This window comes from Psilocybe cubensis, chromosome 12, assembly GCF_017499595.1.
Source record: "Psilocybe cubensis strain MGC-MH-2018 chromosome 12, whole genome shotgun sequence".
NCBI classification, from domain to species: domain Eukaryota; kingdom Fungi; phylum Basidiomycota; class Agaricomycetes; order Agaricales; family Agrocybaceae; genus Psilocybe; species Psilocybe cubensis.
The window spans coordinates 123,688-143,329 of record NC_063010.1 but is presented as its reverse complement, the minus strand read 5'-3'; the positions used below and the strand labels follow the sequence as shown (position 1 = coordinate 143,329).

The window sequence follows — 19,642 nt, the reverse complement described above, 5'->3', positions numbered from 1 at the left end:
TGTTGGACAATCTCGACGTCGATTAAGTGATACTGATGTAGATTTGACCGTGGTAATGAGTCCCAGAGTTGTGAGTGATGTCGATGTGGATTCGTAATTGTATACGAGTCTACGAGGTCATTGGTACGCTCATTCACGATTTCAGGAGATTCACGGCCTCCTTGAATGTTATGTCTGAATAATTCTTTCGCAATATCCCTGAAGTTAGGTAATGCCAAATACGTCCCTTCTTAGGTATCTAGCAGATCAAGAAGATAAATCAAATTCAGAGCAACAATCGACAGCAGGATAATTTTAGGATAGAACAGACAGAGATTGGAATGAAGAGTAGCGATGAAATGCGGCAAGAAGAGTATGCTGTTGAAATGAGTAAATAATATATAACAATGGTAAAAAAAGGATAATTGAAGCCCAAAACGAAACAAAAAAGATGTAAACATCCAAGAAGACAGCAACGAAAATGTTGGGTAAAGTTACGAACAAGAAATGATATATACACCGGAACCGCAATGACACAGACAAGATATTGAAAAGCAAGGAACAAAAAATACAACATTGATCATGCTGCGAGGGTGGTCCGTTGAAGCAAGCTCTGAATCTCGTCGATGCATTCTGCAAGACGCGCGTGTACTTCTTTTGCGTTCTCCAGAAGTGGTTTGATATTTTCAGGGGTCATAGCTAGCCTCGAAATATCAGCAGTACCGGGCAGGGGCAAGGTAGAAGAGGCGGCCAGCTGCGGGGGCATGGATCTCACCGAACCGCTTTTGATGTCCGACTGGGGGTTGTGTGAGCGCGAAGATCCAGGACGAGGAGACACAGCAATAGGGTGGGACGAGACACGGGGATGTGCAACTGGATTGTCACTATGTTCTTCCACGTTCGAAAGTCTCGTTGTCCGAGAAGGCATATGTGATGTGTCAAGAGGAGAACCTTGATGATAATGTTCGCTAGTCCACAGCGAAGACTGTGAGACGATGAAAGAACGCTTTGGGATGATGGTATGGAGATTCGCCTGAGATTGCGACTGTGACTGCGCCAGCGAGTACCCTGCAGAAGACGCGGAGCCGGGAATTGGCAACGGCAGTGGTGGCTGATATGTATCATGATAGAGGTACGGACTCCTTCCCTTCGCCACCGCTACACCTCGACGCTTTTTTTCACCCAAACCACGTACTGTGGCGGATCCATCAATGCCGAGCGCACGAGCAGCAGCATCCAAATCGGACGCAGAATCCATACGGTCCCAGTCTTCTTCTTCACCATTCGAGCTGCTTTCCTCTCCAGTAGCCGTGCCTCCAGTCGTAGGAGTAGGAACATCACCATCATACCCAGTATCCGTCGCCGAGGAATCATGAGTAACACTGACTGGTCTATGCTTGTTGCCAATTCTAAAGATAGACGCCAGCGACGGTCGGCGCGGAGAGGCTTTTATGGGAGGGTTGAACGGCGGTGGCGGGCTGTACTGGTCGTCTTGATGGTGTGGATTCCGATCTTTTGTCGTCGAACGAACAGACTCGGGACCAGTACTGCTCTTCCCCCGCCGCCGTAACTGACTCGGAACACGAGGATGTGCATACCGATGGCGACTTCGACTTCCAGCAGAAGATTGAGTACTCAGCGACGCTGTCGAATGGAATGCCGAATGCACTGGTTGTTGGCTCTCTGTTGAAGACTCAACCATAGCCAAGCTCTGAACTTCAGTTTGGCTCTTTTTTATCGCCCGGAGCATATCCCTGATCCCGGCCATACCCAACAATCCTCGCTTCTTCTCCTTCTCCTTGTCGTTCACCGTTGGCTGATTTCCCACATCCGCATTTTGCTGTGCAGTGCCAAATCTATGCCCGGTGCTCTCCTCCGAAGGCAGCGTGATTGTACTGTTCCGCGCATCACCCCATCGCCAATCACGATTGATAGCTTGTGACGACTGGCGTGCAGGTGATATTGAGTCTTCAGGGATAAATAGATCTGACTCCTCCGCATCAACGACGGCGGTGGCGTTGGAATTATTCAACATCTCGCGAAGGAGTACCAACTGGCGGTGGCTAAGATCGTGGCGGCCCGTGGACGCACGCCACGACGTGTTGGCCGGGGGAGAAGCGTGTGGTGGTGGTGGCCCACCACTTACTGTTGCAGGACTGGATGCCAATCCGTGTGAGCTAGATGGCGACATTGGAATGGAGGGTTTCCCTTCGTCGCCAGCGAGCGTGATTGCCCGTTCGCGTCCTCTTTTCCCATTTGGTGTGGCGTTGGGGTCGTGATCAATATGCCGCGTTACAGGCACAGAGGAGCTAGTCGGAGGGGGCGAATTGGCCTGAGCAGTCGCATGTCCACCAGAATCACCGGACGACGGTCCCCCGCCGCCAAGCTCTATGAGGAGCTCAGCGCATTCCCATGAAATTCTGTACCGCGAATTAATTGTGTAAAATGCGGACGCCATGTCCTTGTACGCGAACTGAGACGTTGTCACGTCGGGGGGAGGCGCAGTGGTGGCGGGTTGCAAGTTGGGGGGAGTAGACGATGGATTTGTGTTGGATCTACCTCGGCTCTTGGCTTTAGATGATAAATTGGCGAAGAAAGAGGGGGATGTTGCCCGTTGAGAAGGCGGTGAAACTGCTGCAGCTTCAACAGCCAACCGCGCGTGTCGCTGGGCATGAGTATCAAGAATAGTTTGCACTTCTGCCACCAGAGTGTTGTATTTCTCCATGAGCTCCTTAAGCTCTATAGGTGATACTGCATTTAGTTGTGTTAGAGATAACAGAAATAAATAACGTACGCTCGACATTACTCGCAAACTCTCGCACCATGCCCAGATCCCTTCTCAACCCAACCTGTGCCTGACTGATACGAGCAGGGATCTTCAAATCGCCCAATGAGTTCCTCCTCGGTGGACCTGCAATCCCATTCCCGTTGACATTCGCTCCTTTATCACCAATGGCACCTCCCGGAGTTCCTCCATCACCAACTTGACCAGGCGATGTCGCCCGACCAAGCGAAGCAGACTGTCTTGATGGTGATTTCCCCGGTGAATACCCCACAGCAAGCTTATTGCCACTGCCACTGACTGCCGCACCGGTATTCTTACTCGGCGATGCCGGTGGATGCGGCGACGAATTTGGCGTAAAGAAAATGGAGGATGTCGATGTTGTGGGTGAAAGTGTCGTCGTCGCCGTCTTCGGCGCGCCCAACGAGAACGCCGACCCAAGAGTGTTGATATTGGACGCTGGGTTTTCGAACAACTGCATGTCAATGCTTGCCCTTGATCGACGGGCAGCGGCGGGTAGTGTGACTGTTTCTGGTGGCGAGGGTGGCTGGAGTTCGATGGGTGGAAGGAGCATGCCTACACTTACTGTAGGTGCTACCGATGCCGCTGTTGTTGTTGCAATTGTTGTGGACATGTTCTTACCCTCTTTGTCTATATCCTTCTCCTTCTCCTTCTCTAGCCTCTCACGTTCTCGCACCCCAGCCTGTACGATCTGTGCCCCGAAATCGAAGTCCAAGCTCGCTCTCGCCCTTCCATCTGACACACCACCCACGCTTCCCATCCCTGCAGCAACGCCAATCGACGATCGCCGTGGACCCTCTTCAGATGCCCTGCCCCTCCTCGCGCTCCCTCCACCCGCACTTCCCGGGACAGCTCGTTCTTTATCTGCCCCGCGGTGACTGTGGCGTTCCACTTTCCGCTCCCTAGCCAGTGACGGTGTGCGCGACAACGAAGGTGTGCGCGACAGTGAGGGTGCACGCACCAAGGACGACGTCGACGATGCGGGAAGGACTGAGCTGCGTCTGCTTTGAGTTTGACTCTGGCTCTGACTGGAGCTAGATACCATCCTCCACGTATACGAGTTTGAGTTTGAAGGAAGCCTCAAGGACAGTTGGCTAGTGGAAGCAGGTAATGGCGGAAGGGAATAAGGAAAATTGTTGTCCCCGTTCCCATTTACACTGGGTGTTCCACTAACGGAAGTAGGAACAACAGATCCCCGTCGGTCCTGTTCGACTCCAGATGGCGCTGCGTGCTCGTCCAGCGTCGTCCCGCCCGACTTCGACCGCTTGTGCCTTCCCACACCGACAGCAGCACCAACTAAACTGAGTCTGCGCATGGACTGCATGAAGCCCCTACTTCCTTCTTTATCCTTAAGGTGTGAATGAGGAGTCGGTGTCGTTGGGGGCAGCTTTGCACGCGAATGATGCTGAGGTTGAGGAGCATTAGGCGTGGTATCTACAAGCACAAACGGCGAGGACGCGGCTGAAGCCGATGCAGTCAATGATACTGGGTTGGAGCCGGTTGCAGACGGTGGGCATAGAGTCTCGCTTGCAACCCCACTACCACCACCATCTCCACGGTCCTTCAAAAACCGCGAGAACGACTTACTCCGACTTCTCTCACCTACATCAGGCTGACGCTGATTCTCCCGTTCGATCCCTTCTCTCTCATCTCCACCCGTAATAGTACCTGTACCCCCGCCTGCACCTGCACGGCCGAGACCAAGCCCATCGTATCTAGTTTTGCTGGGAGTTTGTGGCTGCGCCGCGGCATCGCTCGTCGAAGATGATACTCCACCGCCGAATCCCATCCCAAGTTTGACGAATCCCAGACTCTTCCGCTTGATGAGCTTGCTGGGTGTAGCCGTACCTGCACCAGCTCCCGTTCCACTGGCCACGCTGCTCATATTTGCGCCTCTCAGCTGGAAAGCGCTTGCAACTCCTCCTGCAGGACCAGAACCTGACTCGAAAAATGCAAGGTCGTCATTTCCACCACCACCTCCAGAGCCTCCTCCGGGAGCTCGCGCACTTGCCCCGGCGCGACTCCGGCTCCGGCTCCGGCTATGCCCCCGACTAGACTGGGACCGCGTACTCCCCGTCGTGCGCGTGCTCGATCCTCTCGCCAGCCCGGTTCCTCCTCCTGCCGAGGGTGTTCCTGATCCACGCATGATGCCTGCGCGGGCAGTAGACGCGTCAACAGCGCTGGCGCTCGCCCTCCGAGGGCTTCCCGAAGTAGAGCCAGGGGCGCGAAAAAACCAGGTTCCTGAATTGCCTGGAGGGGAACCTGTCGTCAACGACGAAGGATTGCCCGCGGAGTGTCGTTTCGGTTTGACGATGCTTTTGGGCGTTGTGAGTGACGACGAGAGGGAGATGGGGTTGGAAGCTGGAAACGGCGCTGGATAAGGCTGTTGCTGGTGGGATGAGAGTGAGGAAGGGTGAAAGGAGGAAAGCGATGATTGGGGGCGCGGTGTGCGCTCGTTCTGGTTCGGTTGGGATTCTGTAAAAGGTAAAAATGCAGAAGAATGAATTAGTACCAAATAAGACTATTCAAATACCACAAAAGGTAATGCGTAGAGACAAGTAACAAGGAGCCCAGAACTTGAATGCGTAAAAGTGGCAAGTAAGATACCAAATGAAGAAAAATGGACAAAATAGGTAGATTGAAAAAATCCCAGTGTGTTTGGAAGCAAAACGGGCGCTTAAAGGTGGATAAATAAGGAAATAACTTCTTCACGCAACACTAGAAACCTGAAGATCGTCCAATAAAAAGGAAAGGAAACACGTACCAAGGATATCAGCCGGCGTAACACTTCCTCCGCGCCGTCTCGCGCGTACCCCTGCGCCCCATTTCTTCACACTTCCGATGCGGCTCAGTAATCCAGTTCCGCCTCCAGTCGACGACGAGCCTTTGGTCGGCGTCACAGGCACGGTATATGAGTGCGGCCCCGCGCCACCTTGGGCCGTAGAGGACACGTCCGACAGCGGCGATGCATCATATCGGGGAGCACCACCGCCGACCCCCACATTGTCCTGATCTTCGTCAACCTCTTCGACGCCTTCTTCCCTCTCCTCCTCTACCGAAAATCGTCGTCTTTCCAAATCATAAGCGATTCGACCAAGACTCTCTGTACTCCCAACTCCAAGTCGCTCCCTGGAGCTCATTCCGTATCCCAGCCTTTCCCTAGACCCCATCCCCATTCCAGCGAACCTCTCTCGCGAGCTTCGCCCTGCACCAAGGGAATGTGCAACGCTCGCGGCGTCGTCTCCGCTAGCAATCACATCCACCAACTCAAACATACCCTCCTTCGGACCGGGTTTCGGTCGGCTCTTTTTCCTCAGCCGCCGCCTCTCTCTTTCTTTATGTATCGGTGGAGATGGTGGGAGTAGGGCAAAGCCAGAGCCAGCGTGGCCGTACGGGTTGTTGTTCCGCGCGTTGTTGGTCCGTGAGGAAGACGGAAATGCTGCAGAAGTAGGTGAAGCCGGCGATATGGGACGTAGGTGTGCGGTGGATGAATAGGTGTGCGCGGTAGCTATGGTATTGGGGACTGAAAATACAGAGGAAGAGGGTGAGCGGGAGCGATCTGTGGTTGCAGCGCTGTTCAAGCGGGGCATCGGCGGGTGAGGGTGGGAAATAGAAGGGGGGAAGAGGCTGGGTGGGAGAGCGGGTACAGGCGGCGGCGGTGTATTCTGGTGCTGCTGCTGCAGTGATCGCCTAGCCGTGGCCCCAATGGCTCGACGCGATTTGGCAGTCACTGTCCTGTCTTCCTCGTCGTCCGGGAACAATCCAAATTCATCATCGTGGAAATCATCTTCGTCTTGGGGTTGATGCTGGGGATTGAGCTGTAGAGGCTGCAACGGGCGCTGCAGTCGCCGCGAGTCGGGAACTTGCTCGTCCTCGTCATCCCAGTGCGGCGAGTTCGAGCCGGGAAGCGGATGCGATGAAGAAGCAGTACCGCGTTGTCGCTGCTCGTGCACGCCTTTATCTGGAGAATTGAGCGCGTCTTCAAAGTCGTCGTCCCAGTTCTCCGTCACCTCTGCCTGTTTCTTCCGCGTCCTAGTTCCTCCTCGCTCTGGGGTTTGCAGATTCGAAATCGATATGGACGATGATGCGAGCATGTTTCCGAGCTCATCTACCTCCCCATCGGGATCCGCATCCCAGTCTTCCGTCAGCATGCTGCTCGCCACAGATAGCTTCCTGATGTCACCCGCCCCTCCGCCGCCCGTATGTGCGTGTCGTCGCTTCTTGCTGGGTTTAGAGCGAGAACTCGAGTTCCCGTTGCCTGCCGCGTCGGGTTGAAACTCAAAATCATCGTCCCAGTTCTCAGACGGTTCTAGGTGCGTGCATAAGCAAACAGAACAGCAGTGAAAGACCTGACGCACCTAGCGAAAGAGGATGCGTCCCCGCTGCCGCTATGGGTAGCCCGCCAGGACCAACTGCAGCCATCGGTTCTGACGATACCTAGAGAGATACGATAGACGGGACGTGATGTACAAGGCCCACTGCCCCGACTTTGTCACTCGCCAATCGGCCTGTCTGCATCCACGTGTGGGTTGTGTTATGTACGACCTCTGTCTCTGAGTCCAGAGAAATGCAGCTCAAGAAACAGTAAGAAACGCGTATTAGAGGCGATGTTGTTTGGCTTAGAACCGTGTGTGTCGTAGTCGTAGATGGATTGGCGTGTCGTGTCTTCTCTTAACGTCCGTGTCGGTGTAATGTATCGTGTCAGTCGTGTTATTGATTTTGGTATTCGTCGTATCTTCAGTTATCTGAGTTATATATCCTTTTCTTTGGCTTCTGGGTTCAAGTTAATATCGTAGTCCAAGACCAGGTGGCAAGGAAACTTACAAATGCCCAAAAGCCCTTGTTTTTCAAATTCCCGCGGCAACTTCAACCGCCATCCTAAGGTTAGGGTTGACCATCCTCTCGACTCAAATATTTAACAACAATTGAACAAAAGACACGACGGCAGACATCATCAACGATGAGATATACACCGGATAGTCTCCTGTGGTAATAGACTTGAACAAGCGCTCACAAGTGACAGGACCTCCATGAAGTGAGTATATCTTGATGATATTATCTAATTGAGAGAGCCTCGTGTCCCACCTCGAGGTTCTTCTGTTCAGAGAACCACGGACCCAGTGGGGGTCGACCCTGCGTCCGTTGTCGGCCTAAACCAAGCCGACTTCTTCCGGAAATTTTCGCAACAAATCCTCTTTTTGCACGTGTTGGGGACCCTGCTATGTTTCTGTCGTTCTGTAACTGTGTTCCTGATCCGCTTCAAAGGCTTGGATAATAAGATACTGTGGACTAAATCAAGCTCCTAGGAAAGCTATTACTATCACGGCGGGCAAAAGTGCTGACTAGTCAGCCTGGGAGTTGGTCTGACCAGTCACCTGACTAGTCATGTAGCTGTCACGCATTTATTGTCACGCTGCTAAGTTTCTGTAATTCCGCTCATTGATTGTAGAACAGAGGATCTCTTTTCTATGCCCCAGACTTACATTATTTGCTTCTTTCATGAATCTTGTTGAAGATATCTAGCATGCATCGACACAATTTTGGTACAACATCCATTAATTGTCCATTTGTTTGAATAATGACCGAATTTCAACCAAACACAAGAAATATCCAATTCATTCATTGCTTTTCCTCAGTGAGAGTGCTTCGGAAGACAATGGTTTGTTCCCATTTAATCTTATGTTACTGAACTCATTTACCAATACTAACCAGCGTGACAACATTTGTGTGACCTCTCCGGACTGGTCAGTTGATTCGTCACGGAACGCGCCACGACATGGTCAGGTGACTGGTCAGACCAACTCCCAGGCTGACTAGTCAGCACTTTTGCCCGCCGTGTATTAGGTAAAACTGGCTCAGAAGAGATATTTTCAAACCATGTTTACATTTGAAGTTTTGAAGCATGAGACTACTTGTCAATGTCGTTCGCCATTCCGCCCCCCATCTGTACCCGACACCGTTAATAGTAATAGGTGAGACGGTCTTTTCCTCAGTGCTTAGTGTAAATGGCACGGCGTGCAAATAATTGGTATGTTTCGACATGAAGTATCTGCCCGTGCCAGACTTCACTTTACTATTCGAGTTGTTTGGAGTAACTCTGCATCTTGCTATCTGGTCTGTCATTCGTTCGTTAATCGAGCAAGTGCACAATTTTTTTACAAATTTATAACTAGGGTCTATTCTTACGTTTGTGTCCGTTGGCTCTACACAAAATTCAAAACAATACAATGTACACCATTAGCCTATTGCACGTTTTCTTCCTCGACTGCATACTTCATACACTGTTGGCATGATGTACTGTGTGCAGATATGTCCGTCGAGATCATGTTCGATGTCCTCGTGGCTCGAGAAAAGTTGAATGATGTGCTGACTTCCATCATCTGAGAAGTCGCTCTATGTCTCATTGCTGAAATTCGTGCGGCGTCCGGGACACTGGGATTAAACCCCCCATTTCTTGCCACGTTTTGAGCGATCAACTGATGTGCCGTTCCCAATGACCAAGCTGTCCCTTTGGCCACCCGATATATAATGATAAATGAGGCCAGGACCTGAAATAATGCTTCAGACTCGATGGGCTTTCGGGATTATAAACTATACTCACTTCTATTTCAGTTAAACTTAAAAGTATTAGTGTTGTGATTGGGCTCATAATCCCTATCCCGATCAGAATAAGGAGTATGGCTACATTCACAACCGCTGCGGATTCAATGAACATGGAGGATATGCTCGTATATTGACTGGCATATTTTTTTCCTACCAGCATTTTGATCCCTTGGCGGTATAGAAAAAGTCGTGTGACGATCATACAAGTAAAGAGGAGATTGGAACACAGCGAAAGTATTCCGTAGACAAACACAAGGGTGTCCATGTTCATTAGGGACTTTCCCGGTCCCAGAAAAAGCGAAATTATAAAAAGGACTCCTATTGCTGGTGCATCTGTTAGTTTTGATCGCAGAGAAAGTGGAATTGTGTAATACCCAAAGACGATAGAAAAATTACAACCGGAAAAAACATCAGGACCCATATAGCGGAGTTCGAGTTCCTGTATATAATGAAACACCTCCACAACTACCGAATAATGAATTAGTGGTATGAAGAGATAGCACGCAAGGAACTCACAAGTAAAACTGAAACAAGCCAGTGGATCAAAGAAAAACAAAGGTCTCCAACTTGGGCAGGAACGCCTTCAAACAGTATATCAATGGAACCACTCAGTGGGCCTGCTACGACTGGCGTCTGGCCAGGCTGAGTCACATATACCTCGGCCACCTCTATACCGATACAGAGCAATATGACAAAAATCATATATATAAACAACAGCAGAGATTGCTTTGAGGGCCTTCCATATTGCTTTTTCTCGGACTTAAGGCGATCCCATAGGAGATTTAAGTTGAGTACGAAAAAAACAAGGTTTGCCCCAAATGTAGCCGTACTGATAAAGGTTCCTTCTTGCCATGACCTGTTGAATAATTGGGGACCCTTGTCATTGCATGAGTTGTAGCTCATCAAGAAGGTAGTAATTGGTCGTTTATCTACAGAGTAAAGGGTGAATGCAACCTTGTATCGACCTAAGAGTCTAGGAAACATACCTTAGAAAGTTCAACTATCACCTTCTCGTTTCTACAGCGAAGGGCCAGCCTGGGTCTGAAGAAACCAGAGTAAGGTTGAAGATACCATAATATATGATTTATTAATTCTCACACGTAAGTGTTGATAGATGGAATGATGAACTTGAAGTGATGTACACCTGGATTTTTGTTGCAGATGGTTAGCAAAGGTGCGTTATATTTAGCATGACAGGAAGCTATTATTGACCGGGCCCATCGTTTAGATGGGGCACTGGAAAATGTCAGTGCAATGTCAGTGCGGTCAGTGCATGTCAGTGCATACCACAGCAATGTCAGTGCAATGTCAGTGCATGTTTCCAATCATCTATAAATTGGTCAGGGTGTGTCAGTGCGTCCTGGGTTATGTTAGTGTATTGGGTAGTTCATCGTGTGGTGGCAAAGTTTGTACTTGTTAAATTGAAAGTTGTGGGCCATGAGAAAGTTAACTTAGGGAGAATTAAAACATACAGTCACGGAATTTCTGGGCCAGACATGGCTAAATAACAAGATATAGAAGTAGACATATATTTTCTACATTTTCAAGTTACAATCTGGTGTACTAAATCAAGCATAGATGTTGGAAAATGAATGAATTATGCTGGAATCATTAGATAGGCGCCTCAGAGTATCCCTCTGTATAATTGATCCAACATGCTTGTTTGACAATGATTTGGGATCATCCTTGGCTGCAGGCGCAACAATGCTTTGAAATATTGGCCTTGGCTTGGAGTGCGGTTTTTTAGTAGGGAGGATGTCCCTATGACACAGCTAAAAGGGAAAGGGAACTAAAAAGTCCCATTGGAGCACCCTAGTTGAGCGGGTCTTTGGGACAGCTGATGGACCGGACGTAATTCATACAGTCTACCTACCTACCATTGTGTTCTTTGTTTGAAATAAAAGATAACATGATTATAAGGTAAAAACAATGTCAGTGCATCGTCAGTGCACCATTACTGAAGATCAGTGTATGTCAGTGCATGTGAGTGCACCGTCAGTGCATGTGTCAGTGCATCAACTCTTAGCAGTCAGTGTAAAGATAATTCTAGGAGGATAGTAGATTTCTAGACACTTATAATCCATTCAAAATCCATCTAAGTAATCCTAAAATAAACATAGTTTTATTGTATAGAAGTACAGACTTTAATTTTTTCACAAATCCTAAGTAATGTCAGTGCATGTCAGTGCCAACGTGCACTTACATGCACTTACATGCACTTACATGCACTTACATGCACTGACATTTCTTGTTGCCCTAAATGATGCACCATCAAAGTACATTCGTTTAGCTTTCTGTGCGTAGAAATGATGTCTGACGCCATACTGGTCTTATGCTCGATCCCTCGGACCCATAACATAGTTTATGTTTATGTTTATGTTTACGAGATTACCAAACGGCCCTCAACAGAGCCGCCCGGTGTGTAGCAGCGGGAGGGGCCCGAAGCCTCCCCTGTCCTACACAGAACATCATGGCACATGCAGTTGTGTCACGGGCGACAAGGGCAATTCTTTCCCTGCACCCGGCTCGCTGATTAGCATCCATGAGTCCAAAGTTAATGGGCATGTTTGCTTTCATATTTGAAAGCAACAGTTTATCTCATTTATAGTCCATTCATGATCCATATGCGAGCATACAAATAACCTCTAACAATATACTGTAAGTTTACAAGATGAAAATGGGAGCCTCTTCAAAGACCTGTAACACATGGTACACCAAACAGGATCCGCTCGACTTGCATGCGTCTATGACACTGAACGACATTTACAATAAGAAGCTCCTGCCTCATTATCTGTATAACAGCAATAGGCGCCGAATAAGTTACCTTGCTAAAATCAAAACATCAATATTCCATAATAAAGTCACACAGTCCCTCTTGTTTACTGAAACCATGTCTCAGCCGCAGTGTACTCTATTTGAACAACCAGAGCACCAGCCTTGGGCGTTGTGAGCGTCGACGAGTGCACGGAGTAGTTGAGTTAGTGGCCAAGGCTAGGTAGTATATAGGCACAATGCTCAGCATGTCAGTCACCTACAATAGCCACTCCTTCTCGAGACCACCCCTGTGCATACGAGCTGTGGATGAGAGGTTCAATATGGGCAAGAAATCCAGGCAGACAGTCCCCTGTGGGGCACGATACCCCGTTGATAAAGCCCTTTGTGGGCATGATACCCTGTCAAAATGTCCCCTAAGGGCACGATACCCCATCGATAAAGCCCTTTGTGGGCATGATACCCCGTCGAAATGTCCCCTAAGGGCACGATACCCCGTCGATAAAGCCCTTTGTGGGCATGATACCCCGTCGAAATGTCCCCTAAGGGCACGATACCCCGTCGAAATGTCCACTGAAGGCACAATACCCAACCGAAATGTCCTGACATTAGCGTCACAAAAATGTATAGGAGTCTTATCGCCGGTTCACCGATCATAGGTGTGGGTATGTTATCTGCCATGTTATCTGCCCGGCAGAATCCAAGCTTGCTCTTTTCAGACATTTCACCATAAAACCTCGTATGGATTGTGATAAAAAAAATATATTCAAGTATGCAAAGAATGTATATACACATAAGTGCCTTTAAAACTTAAGTAAGTAGTGTCAAATCAGTAGAATACATATGGATGTTATCTGCCACCCCCAATGTTATCTGCCAGCCGAGGTGCCGCAACACAGCCACATTTGCGCACTTCCGTATTCAATTCACGCTCGACGGGCATCCTGGTTGGATTTTTTGAGGCTCTTTGAGTGATATTCTAGATCATATATAAAGTAAATCATACCCAGGTAAAAAATATCAGAGAAATTTAGAGTACAGACAAAGTAAAAGGTACATGTTTACATGGACTATTTCTCTGACGCGCGTCAGCGCAAAATTTTTGAAAATTTTCCACACGGTATTTCACAAAATTGATGTTTGTGACAATCCGTACATATTCTCGAGTACTTTCAAGTCATTTCTCTTCAAAATTTTAACAAAAATAAAGCATCGTGAGTCTCTCTCTTTTTCTCTCCATTTTTTGGTCATTTCCCGTTTGGGACACCCATTCCTATGAACGGAAAACCTTATCGCCTGATGAAACAAACTTCACCATTTCACTTAACCTGTATCATCTGTCTCAGTGGCAGTGACAATGAGAACATCCGATTTCAACTTATGATAATAGCAGAGAGAGAGAAATGGTATTCACTTTATGTGGTTACACTCTCCTTCAAGTCGAGATTCGCGCATGATTGGTGGCGTTTTCACCTATTTAAACGTGATTTATTGATACTACTTGATAGATTGCTGAACTGTCTAGTAACTCTCTTACATCGTTTCCGACGTCATCTCATGCGTTGTAGATCAACATGGTAAGGTTTTTTGTACCAAGGAGGCACATCTTCAAAGGTTTTGGAGGTATCCTATCTGTTTCGGCCCAAAGATAATGATGTCGAAAATTTCCTGGATGTATTACAAAGCAGGTGTAAGTGTGACGGAGTCACTAGTCGTTCATCTGTAAGCACATCTTATCTTATCTTCGGAAGATTTATTCATATGTTCGAAGATATTCTATTTCTTTCTGTCGCCTTCAACCTTGCTCAAAACAATAAACATATGACGTAAATAAGTAGATAGAGTAGTATAAATACGAGTAGTTTGAGTAGTGGTAGGACGAGCTGGAATAGACCACTTTATCCAGTCATTTGAGCTTCGACAGTGTGCCGGGACCCGTGTGAATAACGCGCCCCGTCACATATTTTTGACTCTCGTCTATTCTCATCGCACTACTCTACTCTCTCTAACTCGCGTTTGCCGTCGCCGACATCTACCATTGCGTTCCCCCTCGGCTTGATCACCCGAGGATACCAGGTACGTCGTGACGGACTTTCTTTGTGTATTAACTTTGCTATTAGTTCAGACCATGGCTACTAGAGGAGCCACGTTGAGGAGTGGTCGAGCACCGAGGGGTCATACGGCCGCCAGGGACGTGCCAACCACGGGGTCTGACCGGGATCCCCCTGCTTCGAGAGGTGACGACCCCAAGCAGGAAGCCTTGCCTACCGGAATGGAGGAAGGCGGCGCGCGTGGTCGGGATGACCACCGCGGAAATAATCCAAACAACACCGGGAGCGCAGCCGCTGCAGCCAGGCGCGCTCGTAGAAGCTTAAGCTTGAATAGTTTGAATAGGTATAGAGCGGACACTGATGTCAATAGTGCCTATAGAAATTCTGTGAATGATGCACAGACTGTTGTTACTGAAACTAAGGAGCTCATTACATCCTTAATGGATAGGTTAAGTAAAATTGAAAATGCCATTAACATGAGTGGTAACAAAAACAAGGTAACTACACAAAAGGACCGAAGCGAAGTATCCACAGAGCCAGGTCCATCCAACAAAGGAAAGGGGATTGATCTCAGGAATTGGGGTAATCTGAGGATCCCCGAAGACGAACTAAACCCTGAAGTTCAAAGAGTAATTGAGCGTGAGATCCGCGATTCCCACGCTCGCGCGCAAGAGAACTATGCAGAAATTCGCGAAGAATCGCAGGAAATTACAATAAACGATGAGTACTTACAGATTCAGGAAATGGAAAGGCAACTCGCCGAAATGAAGAAGGCATATGCAAATAAAAATCAACCCATTGAAGTCCAATCGAGGATGGAGAAACGTGGTATTTCCACCACTCCCATGTCTCACGATGTCGAGGATCTTATCACGCAAGCGGCGCGTCAACGAACGCAGGCTAAACGGGCAGAGGCTATCAAACCTAGCAACCAGTTACCCGCGGAAAGCTTACTTGGACAACTTCTTGCCAACCCAAAAGGGAATAATAACAAGGAACAGGCTGAGTCAAGTGCCCGAGTACTGGGACCATTGGATACCGAGGGACACATAATCAGTCCCGCAAGATTCAAACCGTTGCCACCTACAGCCCCGGATAAGTATCACGGTGACGCGGACTTCATGAAATTTTATAAATACATTACTCAGTGTGAAAGGTTTTGTAAGGAGGCTGCATTACCTCCCCAGGATCAAGTAGTAAAATGTGCTGATTACCTCGCCGGAAAGGCATACAAATTCTACTCTACAATGGTGTCCATAAGTGTAGACTCTTGGGATAGACAACGATTCTTTACTGAACTTTATAATTACTGTTTCCCACCTGACTACAGATTGAAACAACGAAAGAAACTTGAAAATTTCTCTCAGGGTTCAATGACTGTAGCGGAATATGCTGCAGAGCTAATGATTTTGTTCCGAATAATTGGAAAATCGACTCCAGAGCAACGCGTTGACCGCTTATGGAACGGACTCAAGCCCGAATTGCAATCCGCACTTTGGAAAGAAGGGTTGGATTATGAGCAAAACACATGGGACGAAGTAATACAAGTGGCTACTCGTCATGAAATTGCTCAGCAGATTGAAAACAATCAGAAGACATCACACCGAAATGTTAAGTTTAATCTGCATTCGGACAACAAGCGAACTTTCCATGAGAAGACTAGGTTTGGAAATAATGAAATTAAACGCGATTATCGCAGAGACGATCGCAAGGATTCTAATACAAATAAACCTAAAGGGGACGAGAAGGGATTAGCGCCCAATAAAAGATTTGGAGACAATAGACCCAAGCCAGAAGGATACGGTTCCCACATCAAATGTTATCGATGTGGAGAAACAGGACACATTGGACGACACTGTAGGTCTTCCCAGGTAGTCAAATCAACCGGAAATAGTGGGAAACCACCTGGAGTAAAAAGTTTCAACGTAGAGGTTGCAGTAGACAACGAAAACGCACTGCTAGGCCTTCAGGACACCACAGAAGCGTCAATCGAATCACACTGCATGCAGGTTGACATGTCTATGTGTGAAATTGATAACGACAGTGGCTCGCAAAATTCCCCATTGTATGAGGAAGTGGCTCGAGTGCTGTATGATCCAGACACAGACTGCGTAACGAATGGTACACTTGACAGTCCAATTTGTGACCTAGTAAAACATCAATTAGAGACAATGCGGCCTTACCCCGGTGATCCATGCTGGGAGTCTCGAGTTACGGACAGATTTGTAGTATACCCTACTCATGGTGGTCAAAAATTGGCTATACTCGATACAGTTAACCATACCGATCAACTACTCGATGTAGGATTAGTCTTACGTCGTGACTTTCTAATTGGTCGATGGTATGCAATCAAATGTACGCAGGAAGCGCGTGTACCCAAAGTAAGACCAAACAAGCGCTGGTATCGTAAGACGCCTTCGCTCAATGTCTGGGAACGTAATTGCGAGTGGAAACTAGCTACTGGACGCAGTTTCAGTAAATATCTTACCATAAGTAAAGAATCTCGCCTCAAACGCACCAAAAGGTTTGAAGTTCACCTAGATAATGCAAAGGATCTCGATAAGCTCGAGTATATTATAATAGACTGGGATCTACATCTTACATTTAGAATATCAGCTAAGGAGATGGAGGAACCAAGGCTTAACATTCAAGATTGGTACCTAAAACAACTGATTAAGCTAATCAAGGGTTATGTGACATCAACCCTTGAAAATCAGCCTTCATTTGGATTAAGTGAATTATTCTACCATGAATCCGAACCGGGTGACGAATCATTTGACGAGTCTGATTACTACGACTCGGATGAGACCCTCAACCAGGACGCATATATGACTCGGTTGGATAAAGAGTTGATAGTTGAATTAAGCGCCCAGGAACCAATAGCATCAGCAGACAGCTTACCTGCGGCCCAAAGAAACGCAGCCATCGTACGAGATCCTTCTAGGGTTGTACCAGACCCCGTAGTAGTTGTGGTGAACATACAGGGCCGACCGGCGCGAGCATTAATCGACACCGGATCGCTCTGTGATTTCATGTCGTCAACATTAGTTGATCAACTAAGATTAAATAGATACGAATTGAAAACGCCACTTACCGTGCAACTCGCGGTCTTGGGATCCAGATCGAAGGTAAATTATAAAACAAGCGCCCAACTGACGTATCAAGGCGTCAATGAGGTTAGAGCCTTTGATATAATTAACTTATCCAGCTATGACTTGATCCTGGGTACTCCATTCATGTACCAGCATCAAGCTTTAGTTGGGTTTAATCCAACTCGAGTAATTATTGGTAGCAACACGGCGTTACCAATTAAAGGATCTGCCGTTCGTACTTTACAATCAAGAGCAGCTCGGATTAGGGAAGAAAATTTCGACGAGGTTCGAGACTTCTTGAAACATAAGGCCGCGCCGCTGTGTAAAACAGCCGCTGAGACCCCGTTACCACCTCTTCGAGCAATTAATCATAAGATAGATTTAATAAACGATGAAGTACAGTACCCATGGCGCCCGTCACGATGCCCCGAGGCATTCATGCCCCAGTGGGTTGAGAAACGAAGTGATTACATTAGAACAGGACGGTGGGAAATTACAAATTCAAGGAATACCGTACCTATGATGTTCATTCCAAAGCCTGCCAAACCGGGAGAGCCGGCAAAGCTGCGGACTGTTATAGATCTACGAGCTCGTAATAATAATACAAGGAAACTTACAAGCCCTTTGCCGGACATCGACGGCATCATGAGACGAGTATCAAGTAAACCGTATCGTAGTTTAATAGATTTAAAAGATGCATATGAGCAAGTCCGAATCGAACCTGCTGATGTGTGGAAGACGGCTTTTTCAACACCCAATGGAAACATGGTTTCGCATGTATTGCAGCAAGGGGACTGTAATGCACCTGCAACATTTCAGTCACTGATGAATCATATTTTTTCTCCATACATTGGCAAATTTATGGACCCTTACCTTGATGATTTAGTAATATATTCAGACACTCTGGAAGAACACATCGAGCATGTTTTAATTGTTTTAGATGTGCTACAGAAAGAGAAGTTTTATCTATCAGCTAACAAGTTAGACTTCCTGTGCAAGAAAGTCAAGATACTAGGCCGGATTGTCGACGATGAGGGCATCCAAATGGACCCGCATAAAGTTGACGCACTTCTGAAGTGGAAAACACCCACAAATCGCGAGTTATTGCGTGGATTTTTAGGTGCGGCAAGCTATCTTGCGGATGATATTGAGAGTGTGCGAATTCCGATGGGAATTCTACACACTTTAACGAGTAAAGAAGTTCCCTTTCGGTGGGAACCCACTCACCAACGTGCATTTGATGAGATAAAGCAGCGCGCAAGCGCTTTTCGTAATCACCATAGGCGCCCGCTTGATTACTCAAAAGGAGCGCCACCAGTCAATGTTATAACAGATGCCAGTGTTACTGGCATAGCTGGCGTCATCAGTCAGGGAGAGGATTGGAAGACTGCACCAGTTGCAGCCTTTTACTCGGCAAAACTCTCACCTGCGCAGCAGAACTATCCAGTTCACGAAGCCGAAATGTTAGCTGGGTTAGAGACTATGATGCGATACCGGGACTTACTACTTGGTGTGAAGTTCCGTTGGTTTACAGATCACAAGGGATTAGTTACAGTCTTGAGTCATCGAGATATTGATCGTGCTAGCAGCGGAAGGCGTGCTCGGTGGCTGGAACAACTGGCGATGTTTGACTTTGAGGTTATTTACGTCCCGGGAACAGAAAATATTCTTAGTGATGCGCTATCCAGGATTTACTCCAATGATGCGCCAGGAACAGTCCGTTCGGCATCGGAATACACTGAGTATGACTCACCAGAGAATGGGGATTCAATGGCAGTCACATTGAGTGCGATAACGCACCCTGTCTTGGTTGGTTTGGAAGCGGAATGTTCGGCGCTTAACCCAAACTTTGTGGGACGGAGATCAAAACGGATTCGAGAACGTGAAGGTGCCGAAACGGGACGGCCTGAGACTTCAGACGAGTTCGCCGCTCGTATGCGTGGCCTAATTAAAGTTAAGTCACCAAAAGAAGGAACGGAGGGCGTGTCTGCGGAACAAAATGAAAGGTTAGTCATTCGGTTACCTCCTAGACAAGGCAAGACTGATACGGGTACCCAAACAGATAGTATTGCTGACCAGGAACTGGTCTGCAATCATGATACTACACCCGCATTCACATTGCCTGATGTTGACCCAATGAATGTATTTGAGGATCTCAATGGTATAAATGTTGTTAATGAAATAAATAATAGATATGTTGAGGATGTGTTATTTCGACCTATTGTTGAGAGACCTAAAGAATTCAAGAGTTTCAGGCTTGATGAATCGTCTGGACTGTTATATCTCAAGCAGGACGGTAGAGAAGTCTTATGTGTACCTAATGTACGCACTAAAGAAGGCAG

The 19,642-nt window shown here is 47.7% G+C and overlaps 1 protein-coding gene across 1 annotated transcript; it reads right to left on the bottom strand.

Annotated features, from left to right (window-relative positions):
- Positions 1-559: 559 nt before the first annotated feature.
- Positions 560-7,204, bottom strand: JR316_0012052 (uncharacterized protein; the record flags this gene model as incomplete). Its single annotated transcript, XM_047897689.1, has 4 exons — positions 560-2,718; positions 2,774-5,257; positions 5,547-7,091; positions 7,141-7,204. 4 exons carry the CDS (start codon positions 7,202-7,204, stop codon positions 560-562), a joined length of 6,252 nt encoding a protein of 2,083 aa, XP_047742578.1.
- Between the last annotated feature and the right edge of the window lie 12,438 nt (positions 7,205-19,642).